Below are 23,391 nucleotides of genomic sequence, written 5' to 3'. Positions count from 1 at the left end.
AGTCAAATATTAAAAAAAGATTAGCAAGGCAGAAGTTTATAGTAAAGTTAGGCCTATTTGGGCAAAAGTTAGGCTTAAGGCAGAGGTTTGTAAAATTTCAACTAAGTAAAAAAAACAAAAACGCCTGTAAGGCAAATCTGCCTTATCACAGAGTTTTGCCTTACGCTTGAAAGCAAAGTTCTGCCTTAAGGTAGAGTTTAAAATTTTGCCCTGCGAATTCGAACTGTACCTTATCTGACCTCTTTTTTATGTTTTTATTGAGTCGAGGGTCTTTCGAAAACAACCGTCCTACCTTGGTAGGAGTAAGGTCTGCGTACACTCTATCCTCCTCAGACCCCACGTTGTGGATTTCACTGGGTTGTTGTTGAATTCGAACTGTACCTTGCAAATTTTTTTAAAAAAAAATTAACTGAGTAGCAAGAGATTTTTAGCGAAGAATAAAAATTAAGGACCACATTTTGAGGGGCAAAAAATTAAAGACCAGTGCCTTTGAAGGGCAATCGGGCAAATGGTATCATGTCACAGCCGTTAAAATTGATATCCCAAGCTTACACATCATGCTGTTCCATCTTGAACTAGGGAAATGATTATTTTTTAGAACTTTCGAACATCATGTTTGTGATATCATCATTGCAGCCTTGTACATCACTTTGCATATTTTCTTTATACCACATCATTGCAAACGACTAGTTAATCTTTGAGAGCAGCGTGTCTTTGCAAGTTTTAAAAACTCACGTGATACTAACCTTTTCGTTAAGCCTTTGATGATGTGCATTGCATGTGTTAAGACAAAAAACACTAATTAGATTATCGTTGATCTCTAAGTTATCCTCGTCCACCCATACATAACTCTAGATCACGAATCCTGTAAACTTGGACCCACCAAGCAGCTAGACAACTTTTTCTACTTAAATTGAATTGGAATTTATTGGAATTTTCAACAGATACAAATGGAAAGAAATTGAGAAAACATTCCTAAAAACAGACTTTTGCTACTTAGGTTTATTAATTAAGTTATAGGATTTTGTATAGAATATCAAAACAAAAATGATTCTATTTCTACTATTATTAAGATAATACATATTCCAACCTGCTTGAGTATCAGAAAAATAAATGGATTGAACATTTGATCTTTCCGCTGAGAGATAAAGGCCTAAAAATCGGAGAGAATATATAGAATTAGAATCGGTTTTTTAGCATTTATCCCCCCTTTATGTTATGAATTTCCTTGTTAAAAAGAGAGAGAGCATAACATTCCAAGTACAATTCTGCACCGTGGAGGACACTTCCTTCGCTCTTGAGCTTTTCACATATCACTGATATAATGGAACTTGAATGTGGAGGCCTTGATAATAACAAACCTACTATTGGGACATGGCATATCTTCTCATGATGTATTTAGCTTGTTATAATTTTGAATCAGCGGGTCATGTCAAGAATTGTATCGAGTTTAGGATGGGTTGGGTTCTAAGTAGATTCGAGTATTGATTTTAATCTTTTTAAATATTCTTTTCTAAAAAACTTACAGCTGCTACATCATTAGATGGGAACCGAAAGTAGTAGTTTCCAGCTGAAATGATCATGAAGGCTAACTAAGCAAAGTTTGATGATTTTTGGAAGACAAAATAAAGATAAGTACCGTCAATACTTCGGTCGGCTTTCGATACCGAACTTGCCAATATCAACCAATGATTTGAGATCGATTTTTGGTAGGTATTGCCCCAAAATCAACCATCCGGAATCGATTTTGGAGGTCGGTTTTGACCTTTTTTTTTAGTAGTGGGTCCCCTTGTCTAAGCTCTCTTTTCCCAGAAACCATGCCCTTCACCATTCATTTCAACTGTGAATGCTGAAGGAGACACACAAGTCATTATCAACTGAATGTGTCTGTCAGAAATTCATACCTCTTAATGCTTACTCCAGAAATTCTCAGCTGACCATATCATAGGATTTTCTTAGATCAATCTTCATCAAACACCTTTAATTTGCCTACCATAGTGCTTCAATAAGTTATGGCAAACCAACACATTATGCACCAAGGACCTGCCCTCAAAAAAGGCAGACTGATTGTTTGCCACAATTGTATATACTGACAGCACCTTTAAGTCTAGCGCAAATCATTTTGGAGATGCATTTATAAAATACATTGCAACATGAGATAGGCCTGTTTTGGTTAGCATTTTCAGTTGCAGCAATTTTTGGAATAAAGCAATTTTGGTAGAGTTCAGCTGTTTCAATAGTTGAACTGACATATGTTCGTCAACTCAATTCTTTCAATTATTGTTTATGTTCATGTCTTGTAAATTTTCATTTCAACGCTATCAAGTATCTGAATACATCAAATTGAAACTTAATTTGGGAAGATAGCCCAAGCAAGCCTAGCAAGTATATTGAGAACTTCTATTACATGATGATGATGGACAAGTTCTTGTAGTGGCATCTGGAATGTCGCCCTGATGCGTCCTAATAATCCAGATTATTTCTTATTTGGATTTTTTATACTGTATAACCGCCCATCAAAATAATAACCGAAAAATATACTCCTTTTCAATTTATGTGAACCCACTTGACTGGGCACAGAGTTTAAGGAAAAAGAAAAGGCTTTTAAACTTATGGTGTTAAATGAGTCGCATATATTTTGTATGACTACAAATCATTGCATAAAGGTAATTTGTTCCAAATATAGAAAGGGGTCATAAATTGAAACGGAGGGAGTATATTTTATAGTAAATATTAAAGTATATATACACATATAACATATATACATACATATTTTTTACATAAGTAATGTATATTTTTTGTATATTTCGCTTACGGCTGTAATAATTTCTAGCGAGTGATCAATAATGTAACTTTTTTTCTTTTTGGCTAAAATTCAGAGTTCATTTAATGGCCGGTTAAACTTAACAAATTTTTTGGCATCTTTCATTATAGGTAGGGTAGTAGACCAAAAGTGTCCACTTTTTACATATATTGACTATTGAGGACCATTTATGTTAAAGAATTATACAATGAGGACCAAAATAATCAAACCCCTATGCGTTAAAGGACTATTTTGATCATTTCTTTTTACATATTTGCAAAAGAGCTATAATTGATCTTCAAAGCTGCTAACCCTATGAATGGCTTCTATATACACATGGAATTTCTTGTTTGAACAAACTGCAATAATCCTGTCAGAGAAATTAAGAGAGCTTCTTATAGAATTCAACTCTCCCAACCCCAAACTTGTTTAAATTGGAAAGAAAAGAAAAAGACTACTGGATTTGCTAAAAAAAAACTTGTTTTACTGAGGAAAAAGATTGGAAATGACACCTGCTATGTCCAATTCTTGTTGGATCTAAGTTGAGTAAGCTTGTCCCTTCAAAAGCTACAATAATTACACAAGTGCAAATTAAAAGCTTTAATCAACAGCAAATTAAAATCTTTAATCAACAAACAAATAGCAAAAGATCTCATACTACTGGTAAGACAAAGTACATTCCATGTTTTGATGATTGTCAAACTGCTGGAGAAACAGAGAGAGACCTAGTTCGCGATCTGCTCTCTTTGTACGGTGTACAATTAGCAGCAACAACTGTAAAGCTGCACTGCCAACTGCACAATTGTACAGCAATGTTGCGGCCCATGCTTTAAGTCAAACATGAGATGAGTGGTCTCTATTTCACCCACATGTTCCCCAATATATATACAACTTGTTCCAACATATTGGGCATCACTTGAAAACCTAAACAATCTTGTGCAAATTCTTACCTCCACAAGTTCTCAAGTGCTCTAAAGAACAAAACCTCTTACAAGCTGAATAACCTGATCCAGACAACAGATTATTGTCTATGTTCTTTAGGTTGTTGTGAGTCTTTGTTCGTTTGTTCTTTAAACTGTAAACCTACTCTTCTCTTTTAAGAAGCTGTTTGTAGGTATCTTGAATTCTCAGAAGTTGTCTGTAGATTTTGAGTGATACTCTTGTCTAGAGTTAGTCAAGTGTATTAGTTGGTTTGGCTAGAGTTAGTCAAACGTGGTTGTGTGCTTGGCGAAGGGTAGTCAAGAGCTGTAGCTTACAATAACTGTATCGTAAGGGTGAGGGATTTATGTGAGTTAAATTCCTAAATTGCAAGAGGTTATAATATGAAGTTGCTCAGTGTAGTGAAGTGAAATCTTACGTGGTAGGTCGTGGTTTTTAATCTCTTGAGCAATGAGTTTTCCACGGTAAAATCCTGTGTTATCTACTTACTACACTATCTAACGGAATTGATAGACAACCAGGTCTCAACATATACTGTTTGGTGGACGCTCAGCTTACAACAACTACTATAAAGGATAATTACAGCCCAATTCCTTGGGGTGATCTAGTTTAAAAAATAACCGGCAAATGTATAGGTTGTGTATATCTATACTTAAATATACATGTAATATACTATAAATATACAAATCAATGTACAGGTTGTGCATATCTATTAGATATTTTTACTACATTTGGTAAATTTGAAAAGAGTTGGATAATATATCTTTCTTTAGAAGTTATTTTTTACACTTTCTAATTTCCATTGCATTAATTCACTTATCAAATCGTACTCGTTCCCACTCTAAAATGATTTAAGATGATACACTGATTTTCATTAAAGTTTGATACTCATGGTCTCATGCTATAGAGGTTTGGAACGCATTGCCCTCAGCCTTGCGCATCCTTTCTCTAAATTAGGATGTCTGCTATTTGAGTCAGGTACAATCTTGATGTACTTTCCAAGTATTATTGTTGAATTTAACTTAAATAAACTGATTCTGTGAAGAATTTTGACCTCATCTGTTGTAACACGAACGTACCGAAGTTAGTCTATTTAGAGAGATCCGATAAAAAATTGTAAAGAAGCTAATTCATTTTTTAATGGTCTAAAAAGAATTTTCTCGCAATAAAACCCGTTATAAGTTGGGAAAAGGCGACGGTATGGCTGCCAACAAAAAGAAATGGCTCAATTTTAAGCTATTAACTCGAAATATACCTTATGCCCAAAATAAAGACAAGTTATAACCTATTTATCGCAAAAAATAAGATCATCAAATTTTTTCTCTGTCACTGTCCCTAAAGAGTCAGGCTCCCTTCATCTCTCTAAGGCCGTCCTCACGATCAGGAGCCAGTAAGGGCCAAAGAAGTTCATCCGAATCCTATTCGACGAAAAATTACACTATATATACAAAGTGAAAATTATTTTTTATGTACATATAGTAGGCGTTGAAACCCCTTGGCTTCTTCGTTTGTCGGTTTCTTTATATTTTTGAACTCCCTTTGTTAAAATCCTGACTCCGCCACTGCTCACAATGCCTCTACTCCGACGAACCGCCTAAATCTGGCAAGGCCCACACAACGCTACAGTCACTGTCCCTTCTCCCTCGTTGTTGCGTAACCAATAACGCCGGTGAGATAGCTCATTTACGGAGCTGCATTTTCCGATCAATATCCATTGAAACCAATGAGCTTCACTTCTCCAAATGATCCCTTGTTTTGCGGTTTTTTTGTACTTTCCTATGTGTTTCATTGCATCTGTTTGTTTTAATGTCATTGGAATGATGTCCCTCTGGAAAACCACAAAACTTTGCTTCGGCATCCGATCGGATTGGCGTTTTTGGCAAACATCCATTAAATTGGAACGATGTCCGTTTGAAGAACCACAAAACTTTGCTTCCAGATCTGTGTTTTCCAGCAAACATTCATTCTTTTCAACAAGCAAGTGTTCCGTGTTCCTTAAACAAATATCCCCAAAACATGTATAGTATGTGTATAATTAGTGTGTATATAATATATATTTATTATACACAAATAAGACAGAAAAATAAATGTCTATAATGTGTACAAATTGTATGAAAAGTGTATATATGAGTTTAATTAAGGAAAAATTTCATAAATATACAATTTGATCACTTATATTGTAAGAAAATAGCCCAAAATTTACATTACAAAACTTTGACCCAAAAACACAATAGGCCCATATCTGATATAAAGCTTTTTTATTATTATTTTTGCGCGGATTGCCCTTCATTGGGGGTGGTCTTTAATTTTTGCCCTTCAAATTGGTGTTTTTTAAGTTTTACCCTTTGTCTAATACCCCGAGGTTGTAGGTTCGAACCCCAGCTCAGTAAAAAAAAATGCAAGGTAAAGTTGCAAAACTCTGCCTTAATACAAAATTATACCCATGCAAATTCTGTCTTAAGGACAAAATTTAAAGACCACCGTTTTGAGGGGCAAAAATTAAAGACCACCCCCAACAAAGGACAATCCTGCAAATGACCCATATAAAATAACTAAAACTTTCATATTCCTATCTTAATTGCCAGTTGGGCTAAAAGAAACAAAGACATCACACAAAGGGCAAACATATACAATCAGAATTATACAAAACAATCACTTTTAAATATCATAGTATATACAATCAGGTACACTGCAAAAAAGTATTTTCGTTCACTGAAGGAGTACTGTGATGTGTTGTCACCCCAAAACAGCAATGTACAAAATTATACCAAAAAAATACAAACATATTCAGATTCTTAATACCAACATATACAAACACTTATATCAACATATACGTTTCATATACACTATTATACACTATTATACAAAAACGGACTCCGTCTTCTTCCTTGCAATTATTCCGAAATTTAAATCAAATCTAGCTCGAATCAATTTCAAATAACTTCAAATTTAAATTTCGAAATCCTATTGATGTTTCCAATCAATTGGAAAAATATCCAATCCAAACAACTAACAAACTCCAAAAATCCAATTTCCGAAATCGAAGCTTTAAACGGACTTCAATGATGTACTTCTATTCTTCAAATTTTCAGTCAACCACACTAAAGAGAATATCGACTTAATGGTTACATATCAAAGGAATTGACATGATGCAATAATCAAATGTAATACTTCTTTCAAAATTGATGCTTGCCTATGTTTAAGAAAGTAAATGAAAAGATAATCACAAGACCCACAACCAACCAAAATTGCCTAGCTTAGATGGCGTTTTGAATAAGAAAATTACAATCAATTTAGATGAACAGTGGAGTACTAAGAAGAAGAGTATGCTTAAATCATCCATGTTTGGTGTTTAGAATTAAGTATGATAGTCGTATGAAATGTATTTTAAAAAATTAGAACAGTTATATGGAGAAAAGGAAATAAGAAAAGATATGAGAAGCAGATGCTTAATGTTGGGAGGCCAACAGAGAGAGAGAAGTTTGAGTAATTTTTTATAAGAATTAAAAAAAAAAAAGTCAATTTTAATAGCATTGTTATCCCCAATTAACATACAATGTAATTTTACTTTTAATTAATGTTTAATCGTATTATATCCCGTTCGCCTCCCCCCCCCCCCCAAGTCCATTAGCGGGTAGGGTGGTCAACTTAGAGGGCGCCCGCCTCCTCTTCAGACGTGTCCTCGACAACGTGGCGGTTTACTTTGACTACAATGTCTTTGATTTTATGTGATCCCCTGTTGTCAATATTTTGACCGAATGGCTACTTACCTGTCCTTGCGCCTTATAAAATACCAAGACCTGAAAAATAGTCTGTAATTGATGTTTTAAAGTCTAGATAACCGATAAGTGCACTCTCCAGGTGTGACCCATTATAGACCTGGATGATATTAAAATACACGAACTGAATTTTAAAAATCCTCGAAAAAAAATTCCATTACCTACTACTATAACGTGTCAACTATATACAAGTACTTCTCTAGTATAATACCCAATTATATACTACTTCCTCCGTCTCATATAAATGTCCCCTTAAAAAATCAAGACATAAATTGACTAATTTTTTCTTGAAAGTCACAGTAACTTGATATTATTGAATTCTCAATATCCAAAAAATTACTACTTGTGCATTCTCCACTCAAAAGGAAAAAATAATTTATTTTTATTATATAGGGATAATTTAATAAACTTCACCTTGTATTATTGATTTCTTAATATGCGTGTTTTGACTACGGTGACACTTATTATGAGATGAAAGGAATATTGTATTACCCAATTGTCTTTGTCACTTTCTGCTTTCCTCCTTACCACTTGCACAAGCAACGTACGTATATTTAATTAGGTAAAAAATCAACCCTTAAAATAAAGAATGTTTAAAAGCCCAACTGTCACCAGAAGGCAAAGACTACGTCAACACAAAAATATGCTATCTTATCAAGGAGAAACACTAAAACATAGATTGGCACGAGTCTATCACATTGTACCAGTTGCACCCACCTAAGTACTACGCTAGTACAACTACAAATTGCACAAATTCAACCTAAACAAAGTTCTCGCACCGCCAAAAGAAATGCCTGAGAAATATATCTTGATAGGAAATTGCTGCGAAATCATTTCGAAACATTTTTTTAAATTCTTTTTTTCTCACTTTTTTAATTTGTGGAGCAAATCATCATCAAAGCCCAACAAGTTAAGATGACTCGTTTTCAAGTCCATCAGATTGGACCAGATGCACGCAGCTGAAGTACAAAGCTTGCACGCGTTAAATTGAACAATGTCAAACCTAAAACAAAGTGCCGGCAACAAAAAAAGAAAGGTCAGAGATATATTACGGCAGCATAAAAGATACTTAACGAACTACTAATAAGAAAGCTCAGTGCAATTTCAAGACTCCGCAAGTACCCCCCGACAAAAACAAACCTTCTAAATGCAAGATAGCAAAAGGCATCTTGAGTGCTGGTTTAAATAAATTAGCAGGATAACAAAAAATGGCTAAAACGAAGGTATAACAACAATTCAAATGGATGCACTTCGAAGTAGTTTCACATTTAACTTCAGAGGAAAAGACTTAGCTAGTCCCTTCAGTATAGGCAGAGGAATATTTTTATCCCTTATCTATACTACTGAATATAAAACATCCCTTATGTTTACAAAAATGGACAGCTTTAGTCTAACGCTTAACAGATTTTTATAACTAACTGAAAAAGACCTGGGGACTACTTCGTGTCACGGGGACTCGCAGGCATTGCAGCAAATTTTGGAATCAAAAGATAAAAATATATATGTTCATTAAAACACGATGATACTACTAATTCATTTTGCAAATAGGAATAACAATTTCAGTAGTTTTTTACCAAGTAATATCGTCAGTTCATGGTTGAGATCCATGACAAAAGTGAAACTGCTGTAGGAAACTAAAAAAGACTTCTCTTTTTGTTTCTAAACGCCACAAACAAATCAACCGAAGGATTAAACTGGGGTTCTCTGCTAAAGCCTTGAACGCAGTTACATTTCTAATCTGTGTATTTGATTCTTTAAATTACTATCAAATTATTGTGAGAATCATTACAAGCTATGGAGGTTCACAGCAAGATAAAAAGTACTACATCTTATACTACTGCCGCAACACAATCAAATCAAATCAAATACAACAAATAATAATAAATGAAACATAATCTATCCTTCATTACAATATCGTTTTGAATCTTTTAACCTTATCTGACTCCATTTTTATGCTTCTATTGAGCCGAGAGTCTCTCGGAAACAGCCATCCTACCTTGGTAGGAGTAAGATCTGCGTACATTCTACCCTCCCCAGACCCCAAGATGTGGGATTTCACTGGGTTGTTGTTGTTGAAACATAATCTATCCCACCGTACCCATATATCTCTGTCTACACACAAACTATTTGTGTGTATATTATATATAAATAGCATATGTAAACGGTAAAAGTTATGTGTTAGATGAACATAGAGAGAAAAGAAGAGTAAGAGGACATTCCTGTAGTAGCTTATTTGTGGAAGATGGTAATGTGTGAGTAAGTACTCTAGGCATATTTTAAAAGGGAGGGAAGAAGCGATAAAATTCTGAGAAAAATAAAAGAATTAATGACCTGCCGTTGTTAGCTTTAGGACCTCTTCCGCTAGTATTAAACGATCTGTTAGGGCTAAGACCGAAGATGTCCTTTTGCCAACAGAAGGGATGTTATATCAGTAGTATATATATAAAAATATTCCTCTACCCCTACTTAATGGACTATCTAAGTCTTTTCCTCTTTAACATCACGAGGTAAGGGGGAAACCACTGAAATAACACTATTTCTCCAAACAAAAAGCAAACAAAAAACGATAATCGAACAAACATCTTACCATTAGTCCTCCATTGCAAATTTCTTTTTCCAAGCATAGACCCTTCATTCGTAAACCTTCCAACACAAAAGTAAAAAGCCATCAGCACGATGAAACTCATCATGAACTAAATGGTGAACTGGTAAGAAAGAAGAAACAGGTGGAAGAGAATCTCATACTACTTACCTTTTTCCATTTAAACAAAACATCATAACCAAAGTCAAAGCATCCTTTTGAGAAGGACATCCAAAATCAAAGCAATATCAAGGAATTTGAAAACTGCCTCTATACTAGGCGAATTATGTTTCTTTGTCCCCCTTTGCTCCCTCTCAAATGAGAGGGATAAACAACAAGCCCAGTAGGATCCCACAATGTGGGTCTGGGGAGGGTAGAGTGTATGCAGACCTAACCCCACCTTGAAAGGTGGGGCGGCTGTTTCCGAAAAACCCTCGACTCAAGAGAGGAAAACAAGACAAAAAGTCATATAGGGACAAGCATATCAAAAATAATATGAAAACGAGGAATAACAAAAGCAAGAAAGTCATGATAGAACAGTCCGGAAAGAAAGGAGCATTAGCTACCATAGATAAATAAGATAATCAGAGTAAAAAGGCCCAACAAATATAAGCAGAAATCAAATGGAAATAAACGAATGAGCAAAACTACAACTACTAGGGTGAAAGGATAAGCAACCTAGCCTTCTATCCTAATCTGAGTCCTCCACAACCTCCTATCTAAGGTCATGTCCTCTGTAAGCTGAAACTATGTCATGTCCTGTCTAATCACCTCTCCCCAATACTTCTTCGGCCTCCCTTTACCTCTCCTGAAACCGTCCATAGCCAACCTCTCACACCTCCCCACTGGAGCATCTGTGTCTCTCCTCTTCACATGCCCAAACCATCTCAGCCTCGCTTCTCGCATCTTGTCCTCCACCGATGTCACTCCCACCTTGTCCCGGATATCTTCATTCTGTTAGGATTTGAATCCCAAATCCGACCTTTGTAAGCAGGTTCCCAGGAAAGATTGGAGGGTCACAGCTGGACCACTTAAATACCAACCTCCTTAGACAGAACCTACTTACGCCGTGATGTAAGCGAAGAATAAATAGCACACACAGATTTATAGTGGTTCACCCTCAATATGAGAGCTACGTCCACGTTGCTGCTGCAGATCTTATTAAAGAAGAAATATAACAAGTGTTTACAACACTCAACCTCACAACCCCAATCCCAATTACACTCAAGAATTTTTTTTACAAAAAAAATTCTCTCAAAAACTTCTCTTACTTAGGCCTTTCACGGAGAGTATTTCTCTTAGATTTTTTCTCTCTTTGGGATGTGTTGTCTTCTTCAATTTTTGGTGTGTCTAGAATGAGAAGAAGTGCCTCTATTTATAGTTGAGATTTCAAGCAAAAAAAAAAATCTCTACTTTCACTTTCGGCCAACATCGTTATGATGTCTCCACTTTCACTTTCGGCCGACATCGTTATGATGTCTCAACTTTCACTTTCGGCCACTTTTCTTCTTTCCCACATGGGTGGACCTCAACCTAACAATTCTCCCACTTGAAGACTAATTTTAATTTGTCTTCACACTTTGATCGATGCAACAGCTCTTTCCTAGTTTCATACTTCGTGCAGGCCAACTGAAGCTGAGCATAGCTTCAGCTTGTCTATCATCACTGCCTTTGTCAGCATGTCTGCTGGATTCTGACTCCCTGCGATCTTCTCAAGCAGTAACGTTCCATCTTCCAAAGCTAATCTAATGAAATGGTACCAGAGTTGTATGTGCTTCGTTCGAGCATGGTAGACCGGGTTCTTTGCCAAATGAATGGCGCTTTGGCTATCACAATATAGCACACTTCCCTCGTGGTCCTGATCCAATTCTCGAAGAAAAGATTGTAGCCATATCATTTCCTTTGTGGCCTCCGTCACAGCAACGTACTCAGCCTCACAACTAGAGAGAGCTACTATCTTTTGCAACTTGGAAACCCAAAAGATTGCAGTACCTCCGAAGGTGTAAACATACCCAGATGTGTTCTTTCTGCTATCAACATCACCACCGTTGTCAGCATCAACATACCCTTGCAATCCAGTTTCTGATTTTCAAAAATACAGAGTTGAACTTGAGCTGCCTTTCAGATATCTGAATATCCACTTCACAGCCTCCCAGTGTTGCTTTCCCGGATTGCTCATAAATCGGCTGACAACTCCCACTGCATATGCAATGTCTAGCCTTGTACATATCATTGCATACATAAGACTACCGATTGCAAATGCATAAGGTATCTTGTCCATCTGCTTCTTCTCATCCTCAGTTTTCGACGACTGATCCTTTAACAACCGAAAGTGTCCAGCCAAGGGAGTGCTGACTGGCTTGGCATCATGCATGTTGAACCTTTTGATAACTTTCCTCACATATTCTTCTTGTGAGAGTTTGATGCCCTCCTTGCTTCGGTCGATTCTCATCCCAAGGATTTGCTTTGCAGCTCCCAAATCCTTCATTGCAAACTCTTCCGATAACCCTTTTTTCAACCGATCAATCTCCTGTAGGTTTGCTCCTACGATTAGCATGTCGTCGACATAGAGTAGCAGTATCATGTACGAGTCTTCAAATTTCTTGAAGTAACAACAGTGATCTACCTCGCACCTTGAAAAATCAACTTTCTTCATAAAGTTGTCAAACTTTAAATACCACTGTCTTGGAGCCTGTTTTAGTCCGTACAGACTCTTTTGAAGTTTGCACACCAGATTCTCCTTTCCTTTGACTTTGAATCCCTCCGACTGTCGCATGTAGATTTCCTCGTCTAGATCACCGTAAAGAAATGCAGTTTTCACGTCCATCTGTTGCAGATGTAGATTTTCCTTTGCTACCAGTCCAAGAACAGTTCTGATAGTCACCATCTTGACTACGGGAGAGAAGATCTCCGTATAGTTGATGCCTTCTTTCTGTTGAAATCCCTTTGCAACCAGCCTTGCTTTATAACGCTTGTTTCCATTGGGTTCTTCCTTTATCCGATAAACCCATTTGTTTTGCAATGCCCTCTTATCCTTTGACAACTCGGCTAACTCCCATGTATGATTTGCCGATAGTGAATCCATCTCATCCTTCATTGCCAGCTCCCACTTAGTCGATTCATCGACTTGCATTGCTTCTTCATAACATTTCGGCTCCCCTCTATCAGTGAGTAGAATGTAGTTGAGGGATGGAGAGTACCTGTGAATCGGCTTCCTGATCCTGGATGATCTACGCAGTTCTGTGATTGGCGTCTGTTTATTTGTTTCAGAATCAGCACTTTCATCAGCACCTTCTCCGATTGTTTGTTCCTCTGCCTCGGTTGTACCTGGCTGCAGCTCAGGTGTCGGGAAGTCCCTCAAATCGACTATTTCCGATTCCTTGTCCTGACATTCTGAATTTTTTTGCAACTTGTCTTTGTACAGTACCTCTTCGTTGAAGACAACATTCCTGCTTCGGATGATCTTCCGATTTTGTTCATCGCAAAATCGGTAACCAAGCTCAGTGTCACCATAGCCAATAAAGTAACACTTCTTTGATTTTGGATCAAGCTTGCTTCTAGCCGTGTCATCATTATGAACATATGATAAGTAGCCGAACACTTTCAGAAATGAAAGATTTACCTTCTTGCCACTCCAGACTTCTTCTGGAATTCTGAAATCCAAGGGAACTGACGGTCCTCAGTTAATTAAGAAGGTCGCGGTATTGACTGCATCTGCCCAGAATGTCTTGGGCAGTCCAGAGTGTATTCTCATACTCCGAGCACGCTCGTTCAACGTTCGGTTCATTCTTTCGGCTATTCCATTTTGTTGCGGCGTTCCAGGAATAGTCTTCATCATCTTGATCCCATTATCGGTACAGTACCGTTTGAAATCACCATCGGTGTATTCTCCGCCGTTGTCGGACCTCAAACACTTCAACTTGAGGTTTGTTTCATTCTCGACCATGGCGTTCCATCTTTTGAATACACTAAACACATCGGATTTATTTTTCATAAAGTAAACCCATACCTTCCTGGTTGAATCATCAATGAAGGTCACGTAGTAGTGTGATCCTCCAAGAGAGGGGACAGTGGTAGGTCCCCACACGTCTGTTTGCACCAATTCCAGCTTCTCGACCTTCAACTCCCTGCCTGCATTTGAGAAGCTTACTCGCTTTTGTTTTCCGAGAATACAGCTCTCACACGTATGAAGGTCCACCGTCTTCAGCTCCGGAATTAAGCCATTTGTCACCAACAGCTTCATCCCCTTCTGGCTGATATGCCCCAGCCGACAATGCCACAAATCTGTCTTCTTTGTGTTGTCAACCACAGCAACAGTATCACGGCAGCTAGTCGTCATGTAGAGAGTGCCAATCTTCTTTCCTCGGCCAACTACCATAGCACCTTTCGCCACCTTCCAAGACCCATTACCAAAGTTGAGATCATATCCCTCATCATCAAGCTGACCTACTGAGATTAGATTTCGCATCAGCTTTGGAATATGTCTAACTTTTGTACTCTTCCACGAGGATCCATTTGACATCATCAAATTAATGTCTCCCGTGCCTACAACGTCTAGCGGCTCTCCATCGGCTAAATAAACTTTGCCGATATTCCCAGCCACGTAGTTTGTCATTATATCATGATGTGGGGTGGTATGAAAGGACGCTCCTGAGTCAAGCACCCAAGAGTCTATCGGGCTGTCAACCAATAGCAATAACGCACCACCAATGTCTTCCGTAGTAGCGTTGATTCCAGCCCCCTTGTTGTACTCCTTCTTTGGCTCCCTGCAGTTCTTCTTGAGGTGACCTGGTTTTCCACAGTTCCAACACTCAAGTGTTCGTCCTGGTCTGGATTGACCCCTGCCATTCCTTGACTTCGATCTGCCCTTATTTTGGTTGTAGTTTCTGTCATAATTTCTGCTTCTGTTTTCAACATTAAAAGCAGAACTCGTCGATGCCTCTCCAGAATCTGTCCTGCGCACCTCCTCAGCAAGGATACGATCCCTAACATCGTTGAACTTTAGTTTGTCACTGCCGACAGAATTACTAACCGCTGCTCTCATTGGCTCCCAGCTATTTGGTAGGGATGCCAACAAAATTAGAGCTTGCACTTCATCATCGAAATCAATTTTTACCGATGACAATTGATTTACAATGGTATTGAATTCATTTACGTGTGCGGCAACATGAGCATTTTCCATCATCTTTAGATGAAATAGTTTCTTCATGAGAAATACCTTATTATTTGCCGAAGGTTTCTCATACATGTCAGACAATACCTTCATCATATCTGCGGTGGTCTTCTCCTTTGCCACGTTGTGAGCAACGTTTTTCGACAGCGTCAACCGAATGACTCCCAGAACTTGTCTGTCGAGGAGATCCCAATCTGCTTGCTTCATCTCCTCTGGTTTCGGACTCAAAGATTCATGAAGCTTTCTTCCATATAAATAATCTTCAATTTGCATTCTCCAGAACGCAAAATTTGTACCATTGAATTTACCGATGTCGTGCGTCGTACCATCTTCGCCTCCCATCGTTTCTAAAATCACAACACAACCTGTTGCTCTGATACCAGTTGTTACGATTTGAATCCAAATCCGACCTTGTAAGCAGGTTCCCAGGAAAGATTGGAGGGTCACAGCTGGACCACTTAAATACCAACCTCCTTAGACAAAACCTACTTACGCCGTGATGTAAGCGAAGAATAAATAGCACACACAGATTTATAGTGGTTCACCCTCAATGTGAGAGCTACGTCCACGTTGCTGCTGCAGATCTTATTAAAGAAGAAATATTACAAGTGTTTACAACACTCAACCTCACAACCCCAATCCCGATTACACTCAAGAATATTTTTTTACAAAAAAAATTCTCTCAAAAACTTCTCTTACTTAGGCCTTTCACTGAGAGTATTTCTCTTAGATTTTTTCTCTTTGGGATGTGTTGTCTTCTTCAATTTTTGGTGTGTCTAGAATGAGAAGAAGTGCCTCTATTTATAGTTGAGATTTCAAGCAAAAAAAAAAAAAAAATCTCTACTTTTACTTTCGGCCAACATCGTTATGATGTCTCCACTTTCACTTTCGGCCGACATCGTTATGATGTCTCAACTTTCACTTTCGGCCGACATCGTTATGATGTCTCAACTTTCACTTTCGGCCACTTTTCTTCTTTCCCACATGGGTGGACCTCAACCCAACACATTCCTAATTCTATCCCTCCTACTGTGCCCACACATCCATCGCAGCATTCGCATTTCCGCGACTTTCATCTTCTGAACGTGAAAGTTCTTGACTGGCCAAAGGAGACAGATAAAAACAAATAAAAAGGAGTCTAAAGAGCAAACCCTAAAGTTACAGCATCCCCAAAGATGAAAGGCATAAAGTAATCTCCCAGTGTATAAAATAATAGAGAAAATTGTTCTCAAGTTTTCCACTCAAGTTCAGTGTTAAGTTCCAGCAACCATAATAAGTTAGGATTCTCACTGTACTAGACTAGGGAATTTTAAGAACAAATATAACGGAAATCTGGAATTTTTATTGAGTAATCAACTGTTACAATCTAAGAATTAGGAAAAAGAAATAGCAAACCGAGCTCCTTCACTGCATCATCAATGGCGGGAAGAAGCGTAAGAAAGAGAATTGAAGAAGAAGAAGAGGAGGAGAGATTAAGAAGAGAAGTAGAATAATTGAGAAAAGGAGAGAATTGTACCAGAAATCCAAAAATCATCTGCTCCTTCCGTTTGATTCCATTTATTAGTTAGGCTAACTAATATCTAACTGCTGAACTAATTTGAGACTTCGGATCACTTACTAATTGATCTAATCTCCACTATCGAATGCTGAATCTGAGTGCCCTGTTATTTCAGCTCATAAGCTGCCACGTGCCTTTCGTTATAGACACCTAAACACCAGCTCTTTCCACTTTCCCAATTCATTTCAATCCTCGACATTTCCCAATTCCACTCAACCCTTCATAGGCATTACAATCACCTCCAAATTCCCTTTCAGTGTCACTTTTATCTCATAAGATGTTTCCCTTGATAAATTTATTATTTCTATTAACATTCTAATTTTTCTTTGAAGTTTTAGATGACAATGGTCATCTTCAGCATAAGGCATGCATACTATTGTTCGATACGACTACGTCTATATTTCACAGAAACCTCATAAACATATAAATTTCAACAAGGCCATTGAAACGAAACTTCAATTATATAACTAGTCTCATTTTCAACTAATAAACCACAAAAAGAATTAATTTGCTGCAAAATTAAATAATTGATTACTTCTGTAGTTGTGTTGTCAGAATATGTTAGAATCTTTTAAATATTCTAGATACCACAAGTATATAGCATGATACGCTCCTATAGGAAAAAATCCCATTTAAGCAACGAAGTGATCTCTTTCAATAACAAAGCTAGGCACTATGAGTCTTTCCCCCCATTTCATCATTTAACTTAGAGATTTAATACCAGAATAGTTTGGACAACTTTAAACATCTCTATTGTTCTACTACATGAAAATTCAGGTACTCCCTTGTCAACTCGTTTGACCTCTTCACACTCGATATAAAATTGAGTAGCTTAGTAAGTTGTATCACTCCAAGGAATTTCCAAGTCTTAGTGGGAATATTATATGGACCACATGCTTTCTGACCCTCATTTTTTTTTTTTTTTTGGGGGGATGAAGTAAGTGATTTCATTAAAGAAAAAGCATCAAGAAGATGCAGTAGTTACAAGATATGTCATTGAAGCTTGCAAAAAAAAATCCTGGCTTCTATACTAAAACTGACTAAGCCTGAGTTAAAGCAACTGATCTGGACTATTTACTGAGGTCAAACTGGACCAACTAAATAAACCAGCAGTACATTTAGTCCTTAAAGAGCATATGGGAGTTGAGACCCCATCCAAACATCTCCTATTCCTCTCTAACTAAATACTCCAAAAAATGCAAGTAGGTATCATTCTCCAGATATTCTTGATGGATTTATCAACTTTCCACAAACACTGGGACATATATGTTCCCTTATTGATTGAGGAATGACCCATTTGAGTTCAGAAATGCACATAAACATGCTCCTCAAATCAGAGGCAACTTCACAATGTAGAAAAAGATGGCTAGGATTTTCAGGTTCTTTTTTACATATAACATCTGTTGGGTAGCTCAATTTTCTTTTTCATCAAATTATTCAAAGTAAGGCAAGCCCCATACAGACATGCCCAGGTGCAACAAAAGATCTTGGGGAGCAGTTTAGTTTTCCATATAAGTTTCCAAGGCCAGTTGCTAAGAAAGGGATTGTTGGAGCACAGTAGTTGGTAAGCCAACTTTACAGAATATATGCCACCTCCTTGTTTACCCCATTTAAGTCTGTCTACTGCCCATGGGTTAAGGAAGCCTTTCTGTAGACTATAGAGGAGGTTTAGCAACTCAGAGAATTCCCAGTCATACAAATCCCTTTTAAGCATGATATTCCAGTTCGCCCCTTCTTTGTAAGATGCAATGACAGCATTCGGAAACTGGGTAGATTGAAAATGGTGGGAAATGCTTCCTGCATGGCAGAGTTTCCTGTCCACTTGTCCTTCCAAAACCTGATGATAGTGCCATTCCCTGCTTCAAAATGAATATTCTGAGCAAAAGTGCTCCAAAGTTTCCTTATGCCTTTCCACAGCTCTGACCCTCATATTTTCAAGGCATCTTTTACTTTTGTAGGCTAATCTCACGAGCATAGCTGAAGTTCTTGTCTGGCACGGATGTATGGAGCAATAAAGTGATCTATACGACTTGAATTCAATAACCGATTAAAATAGTCTCTCCAACTCTCCTTTATCTACATATTTCAAATAAAAAATTATTGGAATTATTTTATAATAAACTTAACATGATTTAAGTCTTTACGCCTTTTCTCTATCAATATTGCAAGTTTTTACATTTCTATCCCCCCCTTAGGCGTCCCCTAGAGCTTCACCTAGGGCTTTGATGATAGCATACTTACCTTCCTTCATAGCTTTGCTATACTTCTCAGACACTTCTCCATCTTCTATTTTTGTAACTTTCTATAGCTTTGTACTGAGTAACGTTCAGGTCGGGGATTTCATTGCATCATGTATTCTCGATTTCCTGAAACTTTCCGGTCCTACCAGCAATTTCAGTAAGAAAGAGCTGCAGGTTCAACGTTCCAAGATCGCCATCAGAGGATTGGACAGCTTAGATTAGGTGACATCATTGCCTATTCTGCGGGAGCTGCTCACTGGATCTATAACGAATGAAATGAGGAGGTTGTTGTTGTTTTGGGAGGCAGCAGTAACAGTGCCAAAAGACTTAATCAAACTTCGAAGGTATGTCAGAAAATTGGGTTCAGAGAACATACAAAAAATACTATAGAACCATAGTGCTGGTTAATAAATAAAAAAAGGTTTTCAAGCTGGAAACCCACAACGAGGACAACATCAACAGGGATAGCAAGATGGTCGCTTAACCAGGGTACAATTTCTATCTGGAAATGCCTTCAGAGGTCTTGACGTAGAATTATTAGCCGAGGCAATTGGTGTAGACAGGGAGACAGCCAGGAGACTTCAGGATCAGGATAACCAGAGAGGCCATATTGTTAACATATTCAACGGGGGCTTAGAGTTGTGAGGCCACCATTCTCACAAAGGAAGGAGTGGAGGGACAAGAGCAAGGACAATATGGTCCTCGCATGAACAGAATTTAGGAAATCATTTGCTTCGCTAAAGTAAGGGACAATAATGACAACTCCTCCATGTCGTAGACCGGGGGCCTTTTCCATGTATATACAGATTACAGGATATAAATGAACCACGCAGACCCTCCCCCTCCATCGCCTAGTAGCTGGATCAATTTCATAAGGTAGACAACCATGATAAGCGCAAACATCCATATAACAAGGATTATTTCTTATAAGACATGACCAAGGGCGAAGCCAAGACTTTTGAAATGGTAAAAAGAATGTCTCTAGCATGACTCAAACCCGGAACAATTGGCTAGACATTAAGCCCTTTAGCCGCTGAGCTGAGTTCATATTGTGTTAAGGGGATTCAAAACTTAATAGTTATACATAAATAAACAAATTGACCTTATATATACAGTGTAATTTTTCCGACGAAGGGGGTTCAGTTGAACCCCCATGCACCCCTGTAGTTCCGCCCCTGGACATGACAGAGTAAGAAAGAATAAAGAAAGACCTGAGATCAGAATTATTAGCAGCGAAACAGAACAAACCAATTCAGACAAAAATATGCTAATAAAAGGGGGTAAAGCATGAATAACAAAGTGCACTCACATAAACCATCCCATCCACGGGGTTGATGTGGTTTAAAGTGTCAACAGGTGCAATTTTGGAGGATTGCACGGACACATCTAGAGAGTCTTCCTCTTTGCGAACTGCAAGGATTGCCATTCCCAATTTTTTACGATCTAGAGCAGCCATCACTAGAAATGTTCCATTATACAGGTCAAACAATAGTGGAATAGCAAGTATCTGAGAAATATGAAGGGAAAGTGGCCAATTTAGTTCTTTTCGAAGACTTCTTGATTGAAACCATCTTCCTTTACAAAAATCATACCCATATAAGCACAGATCACAGCTAAACCAATACAATGTCGAGTAACATACAAGCGCCTTCATATTTCTCGCAACACGGAATAAAACATCTAGATACATACAACCTTCGAGCCCTTGTCGAACACCTTTTTTCCCCAATTCCAAGTTGGGATGATGTTCCTCGTAACGCAATTCCTCCGTAACAACATCATAAAACAACATAGAACCTCCACCAAATGAATAAAAAACTATTTTTTTTTTATCCATAAGGGCTGCATAAGTAGTACCAAAATTACCAAACTTTTCGATATCTCCCACTTCCAACGACAGAATGTGCCACGTTTGGGTGTCAAGGTCGTAAAATTCACCAAAATGTGTCCAATCCTCATCGACTATTTCATAGTCGGGCGAAAACCTATCGCCTCCTATAACATAGATCCTCCTACCAAAGGCAAAGACAAGCGGCTTGTACCAACGAAGATTCCTTCGAGCAGATACTATTTCCCAGGTAGAATTAGGGTTTCTAGTATTAAATTTATGCAATTCCTTAGATACTGTGTATTCAAGGTCCTCTGTTTCCCTGATTCCTCCGATGCAGTAGATGTAATCATCAGTAACCGTCCACCCTGTTCCCCGTTCATAAGTGAAACTGGTAAGCGGACAAATTCTTTCTTCCGCCAAGAAATCACAATTAATACAGTAATATTCATGCAAACCTCCACCTATACTGCGGAAATAGATCACTCTTGAAGCCTCCTCGGATCCGGATGCCATTGAAATTGAAACTCAACTGAAATTGAAGCGGCTATTGATGGGAGTGAGACATATCTACCTAACTTAATACACTAGTTGTATGTATCTCTCTCCAACGTCTCTTTTGGGCCGAAGTGATATGGCCCAGTTGCTGTCCCTTTCGGCCGTCCGTCGTCGTCCGTTGTGGGCCCAAATTAATAAGCATATTAATAGTAGCAATATACAGTAAAGAGAAATGGAAGACATTTTAAATTATAGTGCATTTATGTGTATGTAGTTATTTTTGAATAGTGATAATATATATATATAAAGAGAGAGTATATATTATGTTCAAAACACGATTAATATAACATTGTAGTTTGTGTTCCGTATCTAAAATTTTATTATATTAATGTTTGCTATGAACTCAAAATCGGCAAATTTATTAATATTTTTAAAAGAGAAGACTTGTTTAAAAGGAAACTATTTTCTTCTCTTTGAGATAAAATAATAGCAATATTTAAGCATCAGTTGATACTTTCAATTTTAATTCGATTAATTTAAAGGTGTAAAATATTTATTATTTTTTTATCAAATTTTGCTTTGGACAATTCTAATTCAAATTATTAAATTAATTTTACATGTTTAAAACGAAACAAAGTAGAAATTGATTTTTTATTTAAACGAAGAAATACTATTTTTTAATTTTTAGTAAATATTCTCGGTTTCATTTTACTTGTCATGTTGTCTTTTGCATGGTTTTTTAAGAAAACATCGATTAGAATTATAATTTGACTAATTTACCTTATTCATTATATGATATGCATTTGATATATTTTTTTTTTCACGACATTAATTTATTTTCACATTTATTAGAGTAAGAATAAAAATAAAAGATTAATTAAATTCTATAAATATTTTAAGTGTATTTATTTTAGTAAACATAACAAATAAATGACATGGCGGAATAGCAAATACAAACAGTTTAATATCTAGATTAGATCTAAGGCTAATATAAAAAAAAAAAAAAAAAAAAATTGTATGGTTTGACTACTTAACCTTTTGAAGAAAAGCAATTTCATGAATTGACACGCACGTGATAATGAATTCATCATTATTGACTTAATGAGATACATTGAAAATTACATGAATATTGTTTGATTTTTTAATAGGGGGTGCACTTTTTTTTTGACATTATTAATTTGCACTTTTTTATTCATATTTATATATATATATATATATATATATATATATATACTATGTTCAAAACACGATTAATATAACATTGTAATTTGTACTCCGTATCTAAAACTTTATTATATTAGTGTTTACTACAAATACAAAGTCTGCACTATTTTTTTACATTATTTTTTTTTAATGTGGGGTTCACTTTTTTATTTATTTTTATTTTTATATTACTTGATTTTGTTAATATGAGGTCCACGTTTTTTACCGTGAGTTTGGAGATGGTGGGATCCATTTTTTTTTATATATATTGCTTGATGTCATTTAGTATGGGGTCCACCCTTTATGGGGTGCACTTTTTTTTTTGATATTATTAGTTATCTAAAACTTTATTATATTAGTGTTTACTACGAATACAAAGTCTACACTATTTTTTTACATTATTTTTTTTTTAATGTGGGGTTGACTTTTTTATTTATTTTTATTTTTATATTACTTGATTTTGTTAATATGAGGTCCACGTTTTTTACCGTGAGTTTGGAGATGGTGGGATCCACTTTTATTTTTATATATTGTTTGATGTCATTTAGTATGGGGTCTACCATTTATGGGGTGCACTTTTTTTTTTGGATATTATTAGTTTGTACTATTTTTATGCATATAATATATATACATATACTATGTTCAAAACACGATTACTATAACATCGTAGTTTGTGTTCCGTATCTAAAACTTTATTATATTAGTGTTTGCTACGAATATAAAGTCTGCACTTTTTTTTTAACATTATATTTTTTTTAATATGGGGTTCACTTCTTTTTTTTTATATTG

General features: G+C 36.7%; 1 protein-coding gene across 1 annotated transcript; it reads right to left on the bottom strand.

The window, feature by feature from the left end:
* Nucleotides 1-8,151: 8,151 nt before the first annotated feature.
* Nucleotides 8,152-21,501, bottom strand: LOC132604144 (uncharacterized). The gene is made up of 4 exons (XM_060317501.1): nucleotides 20,383-21,501; nucleotides 20,176-20,248; nucleotides 10,109-10,164; nucleotides 8,152-8,524 (listed from the first exon to the last, which is right to left on the bottom strand). The coding sequence occupies exons 1-2, from the start codon at nucleotides 21,415-21,417 to the stop codon at nucleotides 20,213-20,215; spliced, it is 1,071 nt and encodes a 356-aa protein (XP_060173484.1). The 5' UTR covers nucleotides 21,418-21,501; the 3' UTR covers nucleotides 8,152-8,524; nucleotides 10,109-10,164; nucleotides 20,176-20,212.
* Between the last annotated feature and the right edge of the window lie 1,890 nt (nucleotides 21,502-23,391).

This window comes from Lycium barbarum, chromosome 7, assembly GCF_019175385.1.
Source record: "Lycium barbarum isolate Lr01 chromosome 7, ASM1917538v2, whole genome shotgun sequence".
In the NCBI taxonomy this organism is placed as follows: domain Eukaryota; kingdom Viridiplantae; phylum Streptophyta; class Magnoliopsida; order Solanales; family Solanaceae; genus Lycium; species Lycium barbarum.
Note: the sequence above shows the minus strand (reverse complement) of the source record. Positions and strands in the feature narration are given on the sequence as shown.